Source organism: Pangasianodon hypophthalmus, chromosome 12, assembly GCF_027358585.1.
Source record: "Pangasianodon hypophthalmus isolate fPanHyp1 chromosome 12, fPanHyp1.pri, whole genome shotgun sequence".
In the NCBI taxonomy this organism is placed as follows: Eukaryota; Metazoa; Chordata; class Actinopteri; order Siluriformes; family Pangasiidae; genus Pangasianodon; species Pangasianodon hypophthalmus.
Genome location: NC_069721.1, coordinates 6,322,151 through 6,337,452, shown reverse-complemented (window position 1 = coordinate 6,337,452; position 15,302 = coordinate 6,322,151). Strand labels below are relative to the sequence as shown.

Sequence of the window (15,302 nt, the reverse complement as noted above, 5' to 3'; positions counted from 1 at the left end):
GAGTGATGGACCGGTTTCTGTCCACACTACCAAATAAGCCAAACAGAATCCAGCAGAGGCGCCATTAGCTTAAGTGATAGGTAAACCAACCCCTGAATAAATACAATAAAGTTTCAACCAGTACTACGACTGCCTAAAGTTACAAGCAAAGCTGCTTTGTGTTTAAATATTATTGTGTGCACATTACACTTCCATCCATAACGCCTTTAACCCAAGCCAATATACAACACTGAAAAGAGTCTGGGCTGACTTTCTTAAAAGGATTGCTGCACAAAGATTATTAGCAAATAGCAGAGCGAGCATTACATGGAACACTCTCTAGCAGTTAAGATGGTATTGAATTTACAGTGCTTTGGGGAAATTATATTAGTACATGCACGCTGGTTTCTTAAACAAGTCTTTTTTTTTTTAATACATCTGAATTATTTTTTAATTAAAAAAAAAAAAAAAAGAAAAAGAATTATAATGAGAAGCCAAATGGGAAACATAAGCATTATGACAGTCATGTTCACAAATATTTGGATATAATATAGTTATTGTTATTTTAGGTGTCTGCTACAGTGTATTGGAGATGAAATTAAATAGTCTTTTGAAGGGACCAAAAGTAATTGGACAAACTAACAATCATAAATTAAATTGTCAGTTTTAATAATAATTGGTCACAAATCCTTTGCAGTCATTGACTGCCTGAAGTCTGGGTCTCATAGACATCACCAGACGCTGGCTTTGTTCCCTGGTGATGCTCTGCCAGGCCTTTACTGCAGCTGTCTTCAGTTCCTGCTTGTTCTTGGAGTGTTTTGCCTTCGGTTTTACCTTCAGCTCAGTTGGATTCAGGTCAGGTGACTGACTTGGCCATTGTAAAATATGCCACTTCTTTGCTTTTAAAAAAAAAAGTCTTAGGTTGCTTTGAAGTATGCTTCTGGTCACTGTACATCTGCACCGTGAAGCGCCGTCAAGCATTTGGCTGAATCGAAGCAGATAATATAGCCCTATACACTTCACTGTCAGGAGTCACCTCATCAATAAATACAAGAGAATCAGTTCCATTGGCAGCCATACACGCTCATGCCCATAAGACGGAGTGGTATGATTCAGATCATGAGCAGTTCCTTCCCTTCTCCATATTCGTCTCATCTCATCATTCTGGTTCAAGTAGATCTTTGTCTCATCTGTCCATAGGATTTTGTTCCAAAACTGTACAGGCTTTTTTAAGGCTTTTTTAATGTTTTTGGAAAACTCTAATCTGGTCTTCCTGTTTTTGAGGCTTCCCAATGGTTTACATCTTGTGGTAAACCTTCTTTATTTACTCTGGTGAAGGCTTCTCTTGATTGTTGACTTTGACACAGATACGCCTACCTCCTGGACAATGTTCTTGATCTGCCCAACTGTTGTGAAGGGGTTTTACTTCACCAGGGAAAGAATTCTTCCGTCATCTACCATGGCTTTTTTCCGTGGTTTTCCCAGGCCTTTTGGTGTTCCTGAGCTCGCCAGTACGTTCCTGATTCAGCCACACCTAATGTTTTTCTATCTCTCTGATGGGTTTGTTTTGATTTTGCAGCCTAATGATGGTTTGCTTCACTGACAGTGACAGCTCTTTGGACTTCATATTGAGAATTAACAGCAACAGACTGCAAATGCAAATGCCACACTCAAAATCATCTCTAGACCTTTTATCTGCTTACGTGTAAGTGAAATAATGAGGGAATAACACGCAACTAGCCATGAAACAGCTGAACAGCCAGTTGTCCAGTTACTTTTAAAAAGAGGGGGACGACATGGCTGTAATTCCTACAGCGTTGAACCGATTTGGGTGTAAACACACTAAAATTAAACCTGAAAGTCTGTACATTGTGCTCATATACATTATTTGATTTCACTTCTAATATACTGTGGTAAACAGCTAAAATAACAGCAACTTTGTCAATGTCCAAATATTTATGTACCTGACTGTAACTATAGTTTTCATTAAAGCATTGTGTGTGTGCATGTTTTTATATTTTGGCGGGGACCAGAATATCGCCACATGTATAATAATATCTGACATCTTAGACCTTGTTGGGACATTTGTTGCAGCTTTTATTTTAAAAAACTAAAAAAGCCTAAATGTATCATTTTGGTTACTAAGGTCAAGGTTACATTTAGATGTAGATATAGATGCATTAATAATTATGTTAGTGGAAGGTCCTCACAAGGATAGCAAGACAAGTGTGTGTGTGTATGTGTGTGTTCTTACAGTAAGAGAGTAGAAAGTAGGGCTCATGTGCTCCAGGTCTCGCTCCAGCGGGCCGAACTGCTGGTACAGATAGCAGGTACGATCCCATAGCACAGATGGCTTCAGGACAAAGCCGCAGTGACCATTCACCTCGAACAGAGCAGCATTCAGCTGCATGGGCAGATCTGCATGTGAACAATCACGATTTTTTAATGTACAAATTTCTTCCTCCCAATTTGCCAATTCGCACCCCCTTGCTAGCGCTCCCCTATCGCCTATCAACAATTACAAACTGGTGAGCGTGAAGGCTAGCACATGCCTCCTCTCAGACACACAAGTCAGCCACCATACCTTTCCTTTCTGTTCATGCTACATCACAGCACAACCGAACACTCGGAGGAAAATGCTATCTGCCCTCTTCCACATACCAGAGCTCCCAGACAGGTACGACTGGCTACTGTTGCTGTGATTGACAGGGGAGAGAGTAACGCCATCCCTCCCACCCACAGAAAAGTCCCTTCTCAGTTTGCTCAAGAGTGCAATATTCTCTGAGAACCTCATATCATCATTTCACTTCCAACTGCGTTCGCTCTGGTGATTGCAAATTATATCCATTATACATCAATTTACCAGGCAGAAAGCTGGCAATTATTTTGAAAGGTCATAAAATAAGGCTCTGAACTGTACTACAAAGAGCTGTTAATATTTCAGCAGTTGTAAAAATCTAACATTTTACTCGTTATTCAAGAATGCATTATTAATAATAGACAATCTCAACGATTAACATCAGAAATTTACTTCTATTTGAACTACTTCCTGTAAAAAATAAACTGTCACTGATGTTAGTGTAGATCAGTATAACCCTGTTTAAGAACTATGATTTTGATAGCTGTTGTAAGAGGGCCGCTCACCGTCGGTCTGGTAGTTGAGGGCGACGAGTTGGATGCCATGCAGCCAGAAGCAGAGGGGGTTGGGGTTGGCAGAGTCGATGCGGGTGGCAGCAGGGTAGGTGCGCAGCAGCTGGCGCTCCGTGTGCCCAATCAGTTTGGCAGAGTAACGACGACACAGACGCTTGGCAGCGTTCTCATTCACCGATGAGATATGATAACACTTGGGTGTGCGGATGATGGCGCTCAACGAAGGCGTCGTGCCTGGCGCTGGCATCGTCTGCTCCTCCCAGCTTGCCCTTGTGCCATCCATACCAGCTGCAAGGAAACGGGACGCAGCAAAGCGTTGGGTTGATGGCAAAGATGGATCAAAGGGAGAGAAACGTAATTAAGCGACACAGGCAAAGCCAGTGAGCATGTAACTATGTGGCGGAGGGTGAAAACCCTTACTATGGGCAAATTTTGACATTTTCTACTACATAGTTCTGAAAAGTGCAGGATTTCCTGAAATGAAATGTGTTTCTCTTTTATATATCCAAGTTCTAGCATTTTAAAATCTGGTTATCCCCAAAATTGAGAGGGGAGCAAATGGCATTTAAAGATTTCATTCCAACTCCAGTGAAAGGCGCCCACCTACCTCACCATGTGTACCATCATTTCCTAAACGACTGCCAGTTAAGCATACGAGTGCTGCAGTACATTATTCCCTTTCTGCTATAAAAGGTGAAATGGATAAACATTAACTGAACACTAACATATCTTACAAGCTATAAATCATATCTGCGCCATCCTTGGCACTACTGGCTGCATAGCTGAGCTGGCACTACGCAGGTCAAGTGGTTAGCTACTGCATTCTAGTGTCTTGAGCATATAAACGGTCTGAATGCTGATGTCCAAAATGGGATCAAGCGAAAATTCCTATCAGTGCATTTACTCATGCCAAGAGCCACTTCCTGGAAGCGTGCTGTGAGAGAAGACTTTTTTATGTGCTTTTGGGGGGACTTTTAAAGGGGTGGAAAAGTTAAGCGGCCTTTTCCCAGGGGCGCTCTAAGTGGGTGTTCTGTTTCCTGTGTGAGCCGTGCACAGTGCAGCAGTACCTTTCCCTGAGCCGCGCACCAGCGTCACCGGCTCACCAGGGCTCCCACGGACTGGGGCGTTGCCAAAGATGGATTTTCGACTTTTGCGCTCCTTTCCTCTGCTAGAGCCTGATGGGGAGAGGGTGGAGAGGCCTAGTTCCCACACACACACACACACACACACACACACACACACACACATAGACACAAGCACACAGGAGCGTTAGGGTTTGGGCTGGAGGACATTGGTCTCCTCAGGCTCCCACTAGATTGGAGCTGCTTGTTTGTTTAGCCTGTGCTCAAGGGACTGATGATATTTCCATTCAAGTTGAACACCTGATTTTAATTTACCGCCATGGGAGTCTCTACTGTCTTAACATGCTCGTAGTGCAGCTAGTGCAAAGGCAATATCAGGACTCACTACTCACTACACTACTACAGCCTTTGCTCAGACAAGTGACAGTTTGTGAAAATCAGTGCCTCCTATTTGTAAAAGAGATCATGTCTGAAATATACGGCTACATGAGACGTCACTTCTTAATCACTGCTGCGATATTGTTATGGCAGCAGGCCACAATAGGAAAGCCAACACTAAAGAATGGCAGCTTTATTGTGTTTACTGTCAACACGTTAACACTCTGAGCTGAGTTTCCTCAAAACTGAAACAATCATTGTTAAACAATAGAGCAAACATCACATCGAGCACTTCCTCTAACAGATAAGATGATCTGAATTTAGTCTTGCGAGCCAGGCCTCTAGCTTTGGCTAGACTCTGAAATGTTACGTCACTAAACATGATCAACAGCCTGCGTTAACAGAAACAATCAATGTGTCCAATTCCACTGACATTTAAAATGAACCACATACTTTCTCCTGTAGCCCAGGAGCAAACACTCCAAGATTACTGCATTTACTCACCACTGTTTGAAACAAAACTTTTGAATAGTTCTTGAATCAAAGACATGATGCCATGAGCTTTTTTTAGTCTGGTGATCATATCTCGCTCTGAAAAGTTCACTGTATCACAGTGTTCGAAACTTTCTGTTCCTGTCTGAAGCATGAATACACGGAAGCGTAGAGAGCAAATTGCAACGTTCAAGATTCTGAGGCTTGTGGCCAGAAAAGTGCACAAGATATATGAAATGCTCAATAGTCTGTGGGTGGAGCTTCAGAGGCTGAGACAAATCTTAACCCAATGATGCTTTAGGGAATTTCCAATGTCCCTGATGAGTGTTTTGTAGGTGTTCATAATTTAACAAGCATAGATCATTTTGAGAAATCAAGGGTTAGCAAATGGGTTTTTACTACACTGCAGCTGTAAAATATGACAGATGAGTGTTATATTCACATCAAAACTAATCCGAGACTGCACCTACCTGGGAATTTGATTGCTTGGCAGTAGATGACAAGGTCTGAGAGCTCCTGTGCAATCTGCCTGCTTTCTTTCTCGTTCTGTGGCAGATAGAACTCCTCCCCCAGCTCCATGTCAAACATCTGCACAAGCACAGTAAAGAAACAGGCCGCATGTCATCCTTTACACACAGCCACGCTAAAGAGAGCGCAGATCACAGAGAGAGAGAGAGAGAGAGAGAGAGAGAGAGAGAGAGAAGCTCAAGCCTACCTTTCCCTTACTCCCTGCTTTCTTAATCCTCTTTGGCATCTCGTCGTTGGACTCGTACTGCAGCTTTTCGGTCGACGACTTCCCCTCCGGCTTGTCATCCAGGATGTTATCTGTGAGTGAAGGTGGAAGAAATAATGTGGCATGTTTGCGCTGTTTAGGCCCCACATAGATGCTCATACAGACACAGAAAGCGTAAGCACAGATTTCCATTTAAATCAGGCTTCAAAGCAATAACGACACCGGCGAGGCAGATACAAATAAAACAATTCAGAAAAACCGGTCAAAAGTTGTTTCATTATGATTTGATAGCATGCTGGATTGGGTCCCTGGGGAGTGCCGGATGGGAATGGGCAAAGTGAAAGGAAAGAATCCCTCGTCTCTTTTTCAGAGAAGGAGCACGGCGGGGCCTGAGAAACCAGATGGCTTTGTTTTTTTTCTCCGATGAGCCAGTGCCGCTAGCAAGGTCACATCGTTTTCAAAAGAGTGTGGACAGAGGGGAAGGGGAAGGAGAAGGGGGGCAAGCTTGATGTTTACACACCACACCAGCCGTTTTAGCGTAGTCACAACACTGCTCTAGCCATTAAACCAAACACACAGGCAATGCGCTTCTTTTCATCAGTCCCACTCAGTTCCTATAGAGCTTCACCTGCGCAAATCAAGGCCTCATACACAGCAAAGCAGAGCACAGAATACGGAGTGCACATAAATAAAACCGAGATGCACGCACATGCACATACACGCACACACACACATACACACATACGCGGTTTACCTTCCTGGCTATAAGAGGCAGTGGAAGCATTGAGGACATCAGCTACAAGAGGGGAGAGATGAAAAGAAAAGGGCAAGGGAGAGGGAGGAAGGCAGGAAGGAAGACGATTAAGATGAGTAAATCCACATGCTTCAGAAAAAAAAGACGCTGTTCTATGTAACTTAGCTTTTAACATGGGAAAGGACGGGGAAAAGGAGTGGGTTAGTAAATTCTAAACAGACTCAACGTCCTATCAAATCCTACTCTGCTGATTAAGGTGCAAACCAAGCCTACCATCAGACAGTGACTCATAGTCGTAGTCATACTCGTCTTCCTCCTCCTCTTCCTCTTCGTTGTTGCCAAGAGAACCAGCGGCGACTGTGCAGTTATTGGCTTGCGCTTGCATGTGTGCTAGCTGAAGTGCCTGAAAAATTAAAGGGGGTGAAAATGACACTCCTACATCATTCAAAATTATTGCTCTCATCTATCCTTTCTGGTGCATCCACACTCCAAATATTCCTGTGAACGTTAAAAATCGCAAATCACATTACCACTTATTCAGTCCAAGCCTGTAAAATTAGAGGCTGGGTTTCTCGATCATGACTTCACAACAATGGCTCCTTATATAACATTATATATCATGATCTTTTCAGGCAGACGCCAAGGTAAGATTAGAAAGTAGCCTCAATAAAAATATTTACACATTGTTTTGGTGAAATATATTTTTTGCTTAAAGTAGAGAGAAGAAGGTATATTACTGGAAGAAAAAAAATTGTCAATTTTTTTTTTTTTTTTTAATAATTTTTTCCAAAATTCAGCCACAGTGTATATACATTAATATAATATATTCTCAGTAACTACCATCGCGCTTTGAACAGTGTGCATATCTATCCACCTTTTGCTTTAGGATATCCACAGGGGCCTGATGTGCCTTTAGTTTCTTGTTCTTGAGTAAGATCTTGCCCCTGAGCTGCCAAGGTGAGGGGAGCAGTGGGTCATCAGAGAAATCGCTCTCAAAGAGAAACTTGGTTACCAGCTTGTCTCCGAACACCACCTTCAAGTCACAAACGAATACAGGAAGTCATTATGTGAGAATTTTTTTTTTTTTAGATTGCAGTTAAGAATGTTTCAGGGATTAAGCACAGCGAGATGACGCACCTTGAAGATCTCGGCCATTTTGCGCTGCTGAAGCAGAGAGCAGTGGTTCTCAATGGACAGGATGACGGGCATCTCGGAGTTCACGAACGCAGAGCGATTGATGGCTTCCACCACATCCTTTGGAAGCAAAGAGAGGACTATCAAAAAGATACTGAGAACTACGAGAACCAAGAGTATTCCCAGATTCCCAGATTGAAAAACAACTTTTTCCCCAAAAACAGACCTTGAAGGGGATTTTGGTGGTTAGAGTGTGCCCATGGTAAATAACCGGCATGCCATCGTCGCCATCCCAGCAGTCTAGCTCGACACTCCTGCATCCCTGCAGCAGCACCTGCAAAGGAGAAGCTGTTACTTTAGCTGAGTGCTGCACCTACAAAGCATATTACATATAAAAGCACATTTAGTACTGCTCCATACCAACAGAAAGATTTTAACAGAAAGATTTAGAATAATAACCATATGGCTCACAATCACAGTTTTAAATGCATTTGGAAAAATCACATAGCATCATTTACTATAGTAACAGCCTAGAGCCATGGTTCTCAAAGTGGGGAACCCCCAAGAGTCTCAGAAATCTGTTTCATCAGATATAGAATGCAGTGCATTAATGTTTTATCAGCATAAATCAATCTTTCTAATTGTTCTTAATTAAGCATGGACACAATAACATTGCTGCAGTCTGTCTCCTGTTTGGTCCTAAAAACTGCTGCAATTTTTCAGTGTGATGTCACATGAAATGCAAGGACAACTATATTATATGGCCAAAGGTTTGTGAACACCTGACCATCACACCCATATGTGCTTGTTGAACATCCCATTCCAGATATAGTCCCTGCTTTGCTGTTAAAATAAACGCCACTCTTCTGGGAAGGCTTTCCACTAGATTTTGGAGCGTGGCTGTGGGGATTTGTGTTCATTCAGCCGCAAGAGCATTAGTGAGGTCAGACACTTATGTCGAGGTGAGGAGGTCTGGGGTTCAGTCAGCATTCCAGTTCATCCCAAGGGTGTTCAGTGGGGTTGAGGTCAGGGCTCTGTGCAGGACACTCGAGTTCTTCCTCTTCAACCTTGTCAAACCATGTCTTCATGGAGCTCGCTTTGTGCAAGGGCATTGAGGAACAGGTTTGGGCCTCTTTGGTTCCAGTGAAGGAAAACTGTAATGCTACAGCATACAAAGACATTCTAGGCAATTGTGTGTTACCAGCTTTGTGGCAACAGTTAGGAGAAGGCTCATATATGGGTGTGATGGTCAGGTGTACACAAATATTTGGCCATATAGTGTATTTCACATTTCTTTACAATGGTAGAAAGCTTTGTGTATATTCTCCTAACATGACATTCACTCACGCCTCAGCACCTGAATGTTGTGTGAGTAATAATATCAAGCTGACACAATGTTATATAAAATGCTCTAGATGTTTCCAGAAAGTTCTATTCCAAAAACAAATCACAGGATACATTAATCATATTTCAAGTATGGTGTCATGTAATAAGACATCTTGTAATAAACAGATCTTATCCCTCAGAGAGGTTCTTAAGCAGCTCTGACCTGACTGTACAGCTCCACCGAGGACTCTCCTTTCAGCTGGTGGCCGGTGAGGTACGTGTTGTGTGATGATTCTATGTAGTAGTATGAAAGCGGGTACTGCAGCTCATCCGAGTTCACTTGAGACTCTTCGTTTTTGGAGGCAAAGTTGTCCTTGTCCATGAGGAACCTTAAGAAATAAGACGTCGCCCATTACTCTGCTTCTGTTTCTTTAACAGCATGACTGACTTATTGGTGTTTGGATTCTGCAAGTTTTAATCATTAGTTATTTCAGTTCTGGTATGAGAATGTAGTGTGTGCTGGATTTTTTTTTTTTAAAAGTGAGTCAGAGAACAAGCCACAAACCTGGCAAAGCCCTCAAAGGACATCCAGCCCATCTGGCGCATGCTCGAAGAAGGCTCGAATTTCTACAGTTAAATGGAAAGAAATTACACTTGTAATTACATCTGTGTTCAGGTGTTTGATGTTCCCTAGTGATTTCTAAAGTAGTGAGTAGTCTCTAACTGCCAATCAATGACTCTCCTCTATGAAGAGAAAGGCAATAGAACACGATGGTTGAGCATTAAGTAGTATTAAGTAGTTGATTAGTATTAGTACTTTATCCGGCACAGACAGTTCCAGCTCTAAAGTTCAGAACTTTGTGCATGTGTGTCTTTATTCAAAGCCTTCTAACCTACAAACTCATGATACATGGTTTAAAGCCTTTATATTTTTACCCATCAAGCATCTGCAACGCACTAAAGAATTGTATTAATTCACCATAATGACAATCTTTTAAAAGGCCATCTGGGAAACAGTACTATTACTGACCTGGATGATGGTCAGGATCTCATCGTAGGTCAGGTGTTCTCGCTGGCAGTTGACCAGGAAGTCATTGAGCTGCGGGATGGCGAGGCCCAGCACACCCAGTGAAGAGTGTTCAACGCCTGTGCCGTTGGTCACGATGCTAGCAGCGGCAATGGCGTCTGAAATCTGCTTCTGGTTCTCTGACATCTGCTGGCGGGTGCGGATGAACAGGCCGAGGTCAGAGCCGTTGCGGGTCAGCAGGTCTGCAGGAGTGGGTGGTGCTTTAATCAGTGTCAGTTTCCACAGAGTAAAGGAAGTAACAGTTCTCAGAGTACAGGAAGTAACAATATAACAATCAGAATAAGCAGAGCAACTAGGGCTCTAAAGCTACATACAGATTTCTCTAAAAGCTGTTTTGTGAGGATATCTATTGTTAGAAGTGCAATACAAATTGAAGTGAATTGTTCCTGATGGATACTCGAGTGTAGTGCAGTTAGGGTTCTGCCCTAGCAAGTTGCAAGTTTATATCCCAGGACTGGCAGAAAGCCTCTGTCTGCAAGCTCTGTGTTTGCATTTTCCTCATATTTAAGTCACTTTGAAATGCACATGCACTCTGTGTTTCTTTTCTGTGTACTGTGTATTATCCATCCATCCATCCATCCATTCTCTGCATCGCTTATCCTACACAGGGTCATGGAGCCTGGGGCACAAGGCAGGGGACACCCTGGATGGGTGCCAATCCATTGCAGGGCACAATCACACACCCATTCACACAGTATGGACAATTTAGAGATGCCAATCAGCCTACAACGCATGTCTTTGGACTGGGGGAGGAAACCGGAGTACCCAGAGGAAACCCCTGACGCACGGGGAGAACATACAAACTCCGCACACACAGGGCAGAGGTGGGAATCAAGCTCTCAACACTGGAGGTGTGAGGCAAACGTGCTAACCACTAAGCCACCATACCCCCCTACTGTAGATCAATAATCACAAAAAAAAAGAAAAAAAAAAGATGGTTAGAAGATCAAGAGAAAACTATATCAGCACAAACCTAGGTCGGGCTGAAGCCCTGTTATTTTGTCGTCGATTCTCAGTGTGGTGTAAAGAGGCACTGAATCCGGGCCTGAGCGAGTGCAGGGCACAGCATACGTGTCAAACAGTTCCTTTATATCCTTCCGACTACGAATACTGCAAAACAGATATGTACAAGACAAAAATGAATATCTTTATAGTCCCTTTAAAGTTACTGTAACAACACAGAAGACGAGGATCACACAGCCAACGTTCTCACACACTTCAGTTCACGGGGAAACCAGAAGCAGGAAAGGTGTAACACCTGAATGACTTGAAGAGCTCCACAAACTCGACGAAGCTCATGATGCTGTCTGAGATCATGAGGTTCTGGAAACCACGGAAGCAGCCTTTTCCCCGCCCATGCCAACTTCTGCTGCTCCATGCCCTGAGGACAGAAAGGCTGAAACACTGAGCATGAACTGTTTCAAATCCCAAAGAATAAAAAAAATGAAAACGTCTTGAATGTTTCATGCAATAAAACACTTTATTCCCAATCTAGTTCTGCCATCATCTGTTTAGGTGATTTACAGTTCTGTCTGCGTCGCGATGCAGAAACGAGGTTTATGGGAAGTATCATGCACAGAGGTGTGTGCAGGTTGTGTGTGCAGGTTTTGTCAAGAGTTTCAGAATAATATTGCTCCAAATACATCAAGTGTAAACAACAAAGTTGTAAACAATAAAGTGTAAATGTAAAAAAAATCTATTTTCTTTCCATCTTCTATATGCTAGAGACACACTTGTGCTCTCCAACTGTTTTTGAAGTGTAGTCTGTTAAAAATCTTAATAGCCTGAGACATAATCTGTTAAAAAAAATGCTTTCTAAAAAAAAATATCTCTGTTTAGATGTATAGATGCTGTTAATTTCTCAAGCTATAAATGAACAGCATGAGTAGATCAGGTTTTCCCCTCTGTGTTTGAGTCACATGTAATATGATTACATTTCTATATAATGGATTTATTCACAAATAACTACAATCACGATATTGAAGAATGTGAATATAACGGCCAGTTTAATCAGTGTACATTCAACGCACAGCAAATCGACTCAATTAAAAAAACAAAGATGCTTGCTAGACTTGTGGATTTTAACATGAGGTCAAGTGCTTTAAAACATGAACCATCTGATACTCCTTAACACTGAAGAGTGGAAAAGCTTCAGATATGCTTTCGGTGAGAGTTCACTTGGTTTATAATTGATCACGCATGGTCTCTTTCTCCCCCAGCACTTGATAAAATAAAGTTGACACCTATGTGGTCTATGTATTATTGAACAGTGAATGAATTTTTATGCGTATAAAAATATAAAACACAATATACACTGAGCTGTTTTGAGTGTGTACTACTGATCCATTTCAAAACAGGTCTATTTGAGAAAATCAGCTTAAGGCATGATCTATACACTCAGCTGAGCTCACTTTAATCGCACACATCAGATGCTACAGTGTGTTCAGTAACGCGAGAGGTCTTACCCCGGTTGGCTTTTGGAGGTGCAGGGGAGGACGGGGGAGGAGTGCGGCCGGGTGGGGGTAGAGCTGTTTACAGAAGATGAGCACGAGGGGGAGGAGAAGGAAGAAGTTCCAGGGGACTGGGTTTTGGTGCTAGATGAGAAGGAGAATCCAGGGTTTCCAAAGGGGCTGGAGTCATCTACAGACGTGAAGAAGACCAACATTATCTCACATTATCCCTTTCTCGTAATTCAAGCAAGTGCTTTTCTCAAGAGAAAAAAACCAGTGAGCAAAGTGATACTGATTTCACACAACTCCCTTCTTCCAAAAGGTCTGAAAGAACTCTGCCTTTTCCCCTTTAGAGCTTTTCAAGGTTTTTTTTTTTTTTTTATAGCTTTCGCTATATGACTTGCTTTATGACTAAACTTGTAGGCAATAAATAAAATCTTGCACTCAATAATATAAACTATATGAAGCAGAGAGGACACGTCTGACACGTGTGACCATGTGTAGTGGCCTGGAAGACGACTTCATATAGTGATATTTTCCTGAACTGAAATATATTTCTCTATTCTCAAACACAAGTATATTTTTAGCATTTTAAAATCCGGTTTCCTGAAAAGTAAAAAGGGAGAATATTGCATTTTAAGAATCTAATCCAAGTCCACTGTCATCAACACATTGGTTGTCTAACAGCAACTACAATTTAGTGATTTAATTTGCAATTAATTTAAACATGTAATAAATAAAACATAAAATCTATAAATCTTTAGCTATCCAGTTTCAGTGAGTCTGTGCCCATGATAGCCTCAGATTCCTGTTTTTCCCTGACCGGAGTGGAACCTGATGTGGTGTTTTGCTGCTGTAGCACATCCACCTCAAGGCTCGACGTGTTGTGTGCTCTGAAATGCTTTTCTGCTCACCACGGTTGAACAAAGTGCTTATTTGAATCATCAACTCTGGCCATTCTCCTCTGATCTCTCTCAGCAACAAGGCTCACTGCTGCTCACTGGAAGTTTTTTTGTTTTTTTTGCACCATTCTGTGTAAACTCTAGAGACGGTTGTGTGTGAAAATCCCAGGAGATCAGCAGTTTCTGAAATACTCAAACCAGCCCATCTGGCACCAACAACCATGCCACAATGAACGTCACTGAGATCACTTTTTTCCCCATTCTGATGTTTGATATGAACCCTGACTGAAGCTCGTGACCTGTATCCGAATTTTTTTTTATATGGATTTTATGCATTTCCTTAATAATGTGTGTATTTACATGTTTTTAAAGTAGATGTGTTCAAGTATATTGCAGACAGAAAAAAAAAATTAGTCAAAACTTGATTTTGTGTCATTTTTGTCTGAATTCAGCTGCAGCATCACCCGACACGTTCTTTTTCTCCCCCCAGACGACCTCACATATAAACAATAAAGCTGATATATTTAAAATACAAAAGCCAGCTAAATAAGCCTACTTTTCTCACCATTCTCCTCCTGCTCCACGCTGTCTAATGGATCTGAAGACCTCCTGCTCAGGGCTTCCTTGCAGCTTTTTGTCTTGCGTGAGATCATCTCATCATCAGTTCCATCCCCACTGTCCCCCTGAGCACATCAAATAAAAGATTAGAGTCAACTCATGCAGTTACATAAACAGGGTGATTGTAATGTTACAGCTTACCCTCACGAGGGCTTTTTTCTTCTTCTTGGCATTGGAGCTGATGCCCAGTGGGCTGTTCTTCTGAGCGGTGGTCTTCTCCGTGCTTCTACTGGCTGAGCCCATGTTCCAGCGCCGACCCCCGAACAGCTCGATGGCCTGAGCCAGCGTCGGTCCTTCAAATTTACCATCCTCCTAGAAGGAGAAATGGAGAAAGAGATTAACTCCAGCAGACAAACAACACGAGAGCATTAACAAGGATAAACAGGATTATAGGAAATAAACATGCAATCTGTACTTTGGCTAATTCAATGTTTCTCAGGTTTCTTTATGTTCTACACTGAACACTCTCTTTTTCCCTCTGCCCTAAAAAAAAAAAAAAAAAACAAGAAAAGTAAAATATATATATATATATATATATATATATATGAAGTGGACAAGCTCCAAACAAATTGGACTCACTTATATTATGTTTTCTAAAATGACATGTCTCTGTGCAGAGGCAGAAAGTACTCAAGCAGCTGTATTTTATTTCTATATTTAGATGCGTACTGTATTTTGTTACGGTACAACATTCAAAAGACTTGTTCTTTAGCCAAAGTAATGCTTCTATTTTTACATTTAAAAATCCCAAAGATTTGGACTCAACTGCATCCCTTTGCATTTTAGCTTTATTTATTAACATCCAATCCATTCTATAAGGCCAGAAGTTTGTGGACACCTGACCATCACACCCATATGTGGTTCTTCCCCAAACTGTATGGAATGCCTTTGTATGCTGTAGAATTACAATTTCCTTTCACGGGAACTAAGTGATCCAAACCTTTTCCAGCATGACAAGCCCCTGTGCACAAAGCAAGGTGCATGAAGACAAGGCTGGAGTGGAAGAAGTCGAGTGTCCTGCACAGAGCCCTGACCTCAACCCCACTGAAGACCTTTGGGATGAACTGGAACACTGACTGCACCCCAGACCTCCTCACCAACATCAGTGCCTGAATGAGCACAAATCCCCACAGCCACGCGGTATGGTGTATACTGACTATATAGTGTACATCAATCCGGATTTACACCACAACCATTATCTTTGCATGAGAACTGGC

General features: G+C 42.1%; 1 protein-coding gene across 11 annotated transcripts in view; it reads right to left on the bottom strand.

The window, feature by feature from the left end:
- plce1 (phospholipase C, epsilon 1) overlaps window positions 1-15,302 on the bottom strand; it is an 86,421-nt gene that overhangs the window by 9,307 nt on the left and 61,812 nt on the right. For 6 of the 11 annotated variants that reach the window (XR_008302933.1, XM_053238608.1, XM_053238611.1 and 3 more), the window contains 18 exons: window positions 14,227-14,397; window positions 14,024-14,150; window positions 12,581-12,755; window positions 11,374-11,496; window positions 11,089-11,225; window positions 10,059-10,297; window positions 9,594-9,655; window positions 9,252-9,417; window positions 7,929-8,036; window positions 7,706-7,822; window positions 7,443-7,601; window positions 6,842-6,971; window positions 6,569-6,610; window positions 5,797-5,906; window positions 5,552-5,669; window positions 4,197-4,328; window positions 3,124-3,417; window positions 2,234-2,397 (listed from right to left, as the gene is read on the bottom strand). Coding sequence is in view for 10 of the 11 variants with exons in the window: in XM_053238608.1 (XP_053094583.1) it covers window positions 2,234-2,397; window positions 3,124-3,417; window positions 4,197-4,328; window positions 5,552-5,669; window positions 5,797-5,906; window positions 6,569-6,610; window positions 6,842-6,971; window positions 7,443-7,601; window positions 7,706-7,822; window positions 7,929-8,036; window positions 9,252-9,417; window positions 9,594-9,655; window positions 10,059-10,297; window positions 11,089-11,225; window positions 11,374-11,496; window positions 12,581-12,755; window positions 14,024-14,150; window positions 14,227-14,397 (2,574 nt within the window). In the remaining variant the exon portion in view is untranslated. The remainder of the gene's footprint in view (window positions 1-2,233; window positions 2,398-3,123; window positions 3,418-4,196; window positions 4,329-5,551; window positions 5,670-5,796; window positions 5,907-6,568; window positions 6,611-6,841; window positions 6,972-7,442; window positions 7,602-7,705; window positions 7,823-7,928; window positions 8,037-9,251; window positions 9,418-9,593; window positions 9,656-10,058; window positions 10,298-11,088; window positions 11,226-11,373; window positions 11,497-12,580; window positions 12,756-14,023; window positions 14,151-14,226; window positions 14,398-15,302) is intronic. The other 5 variants (XM_053238610.1, XM_053238614.1, XM_053238612.1 and 2 more) reach the window with 3 other exon arrangements.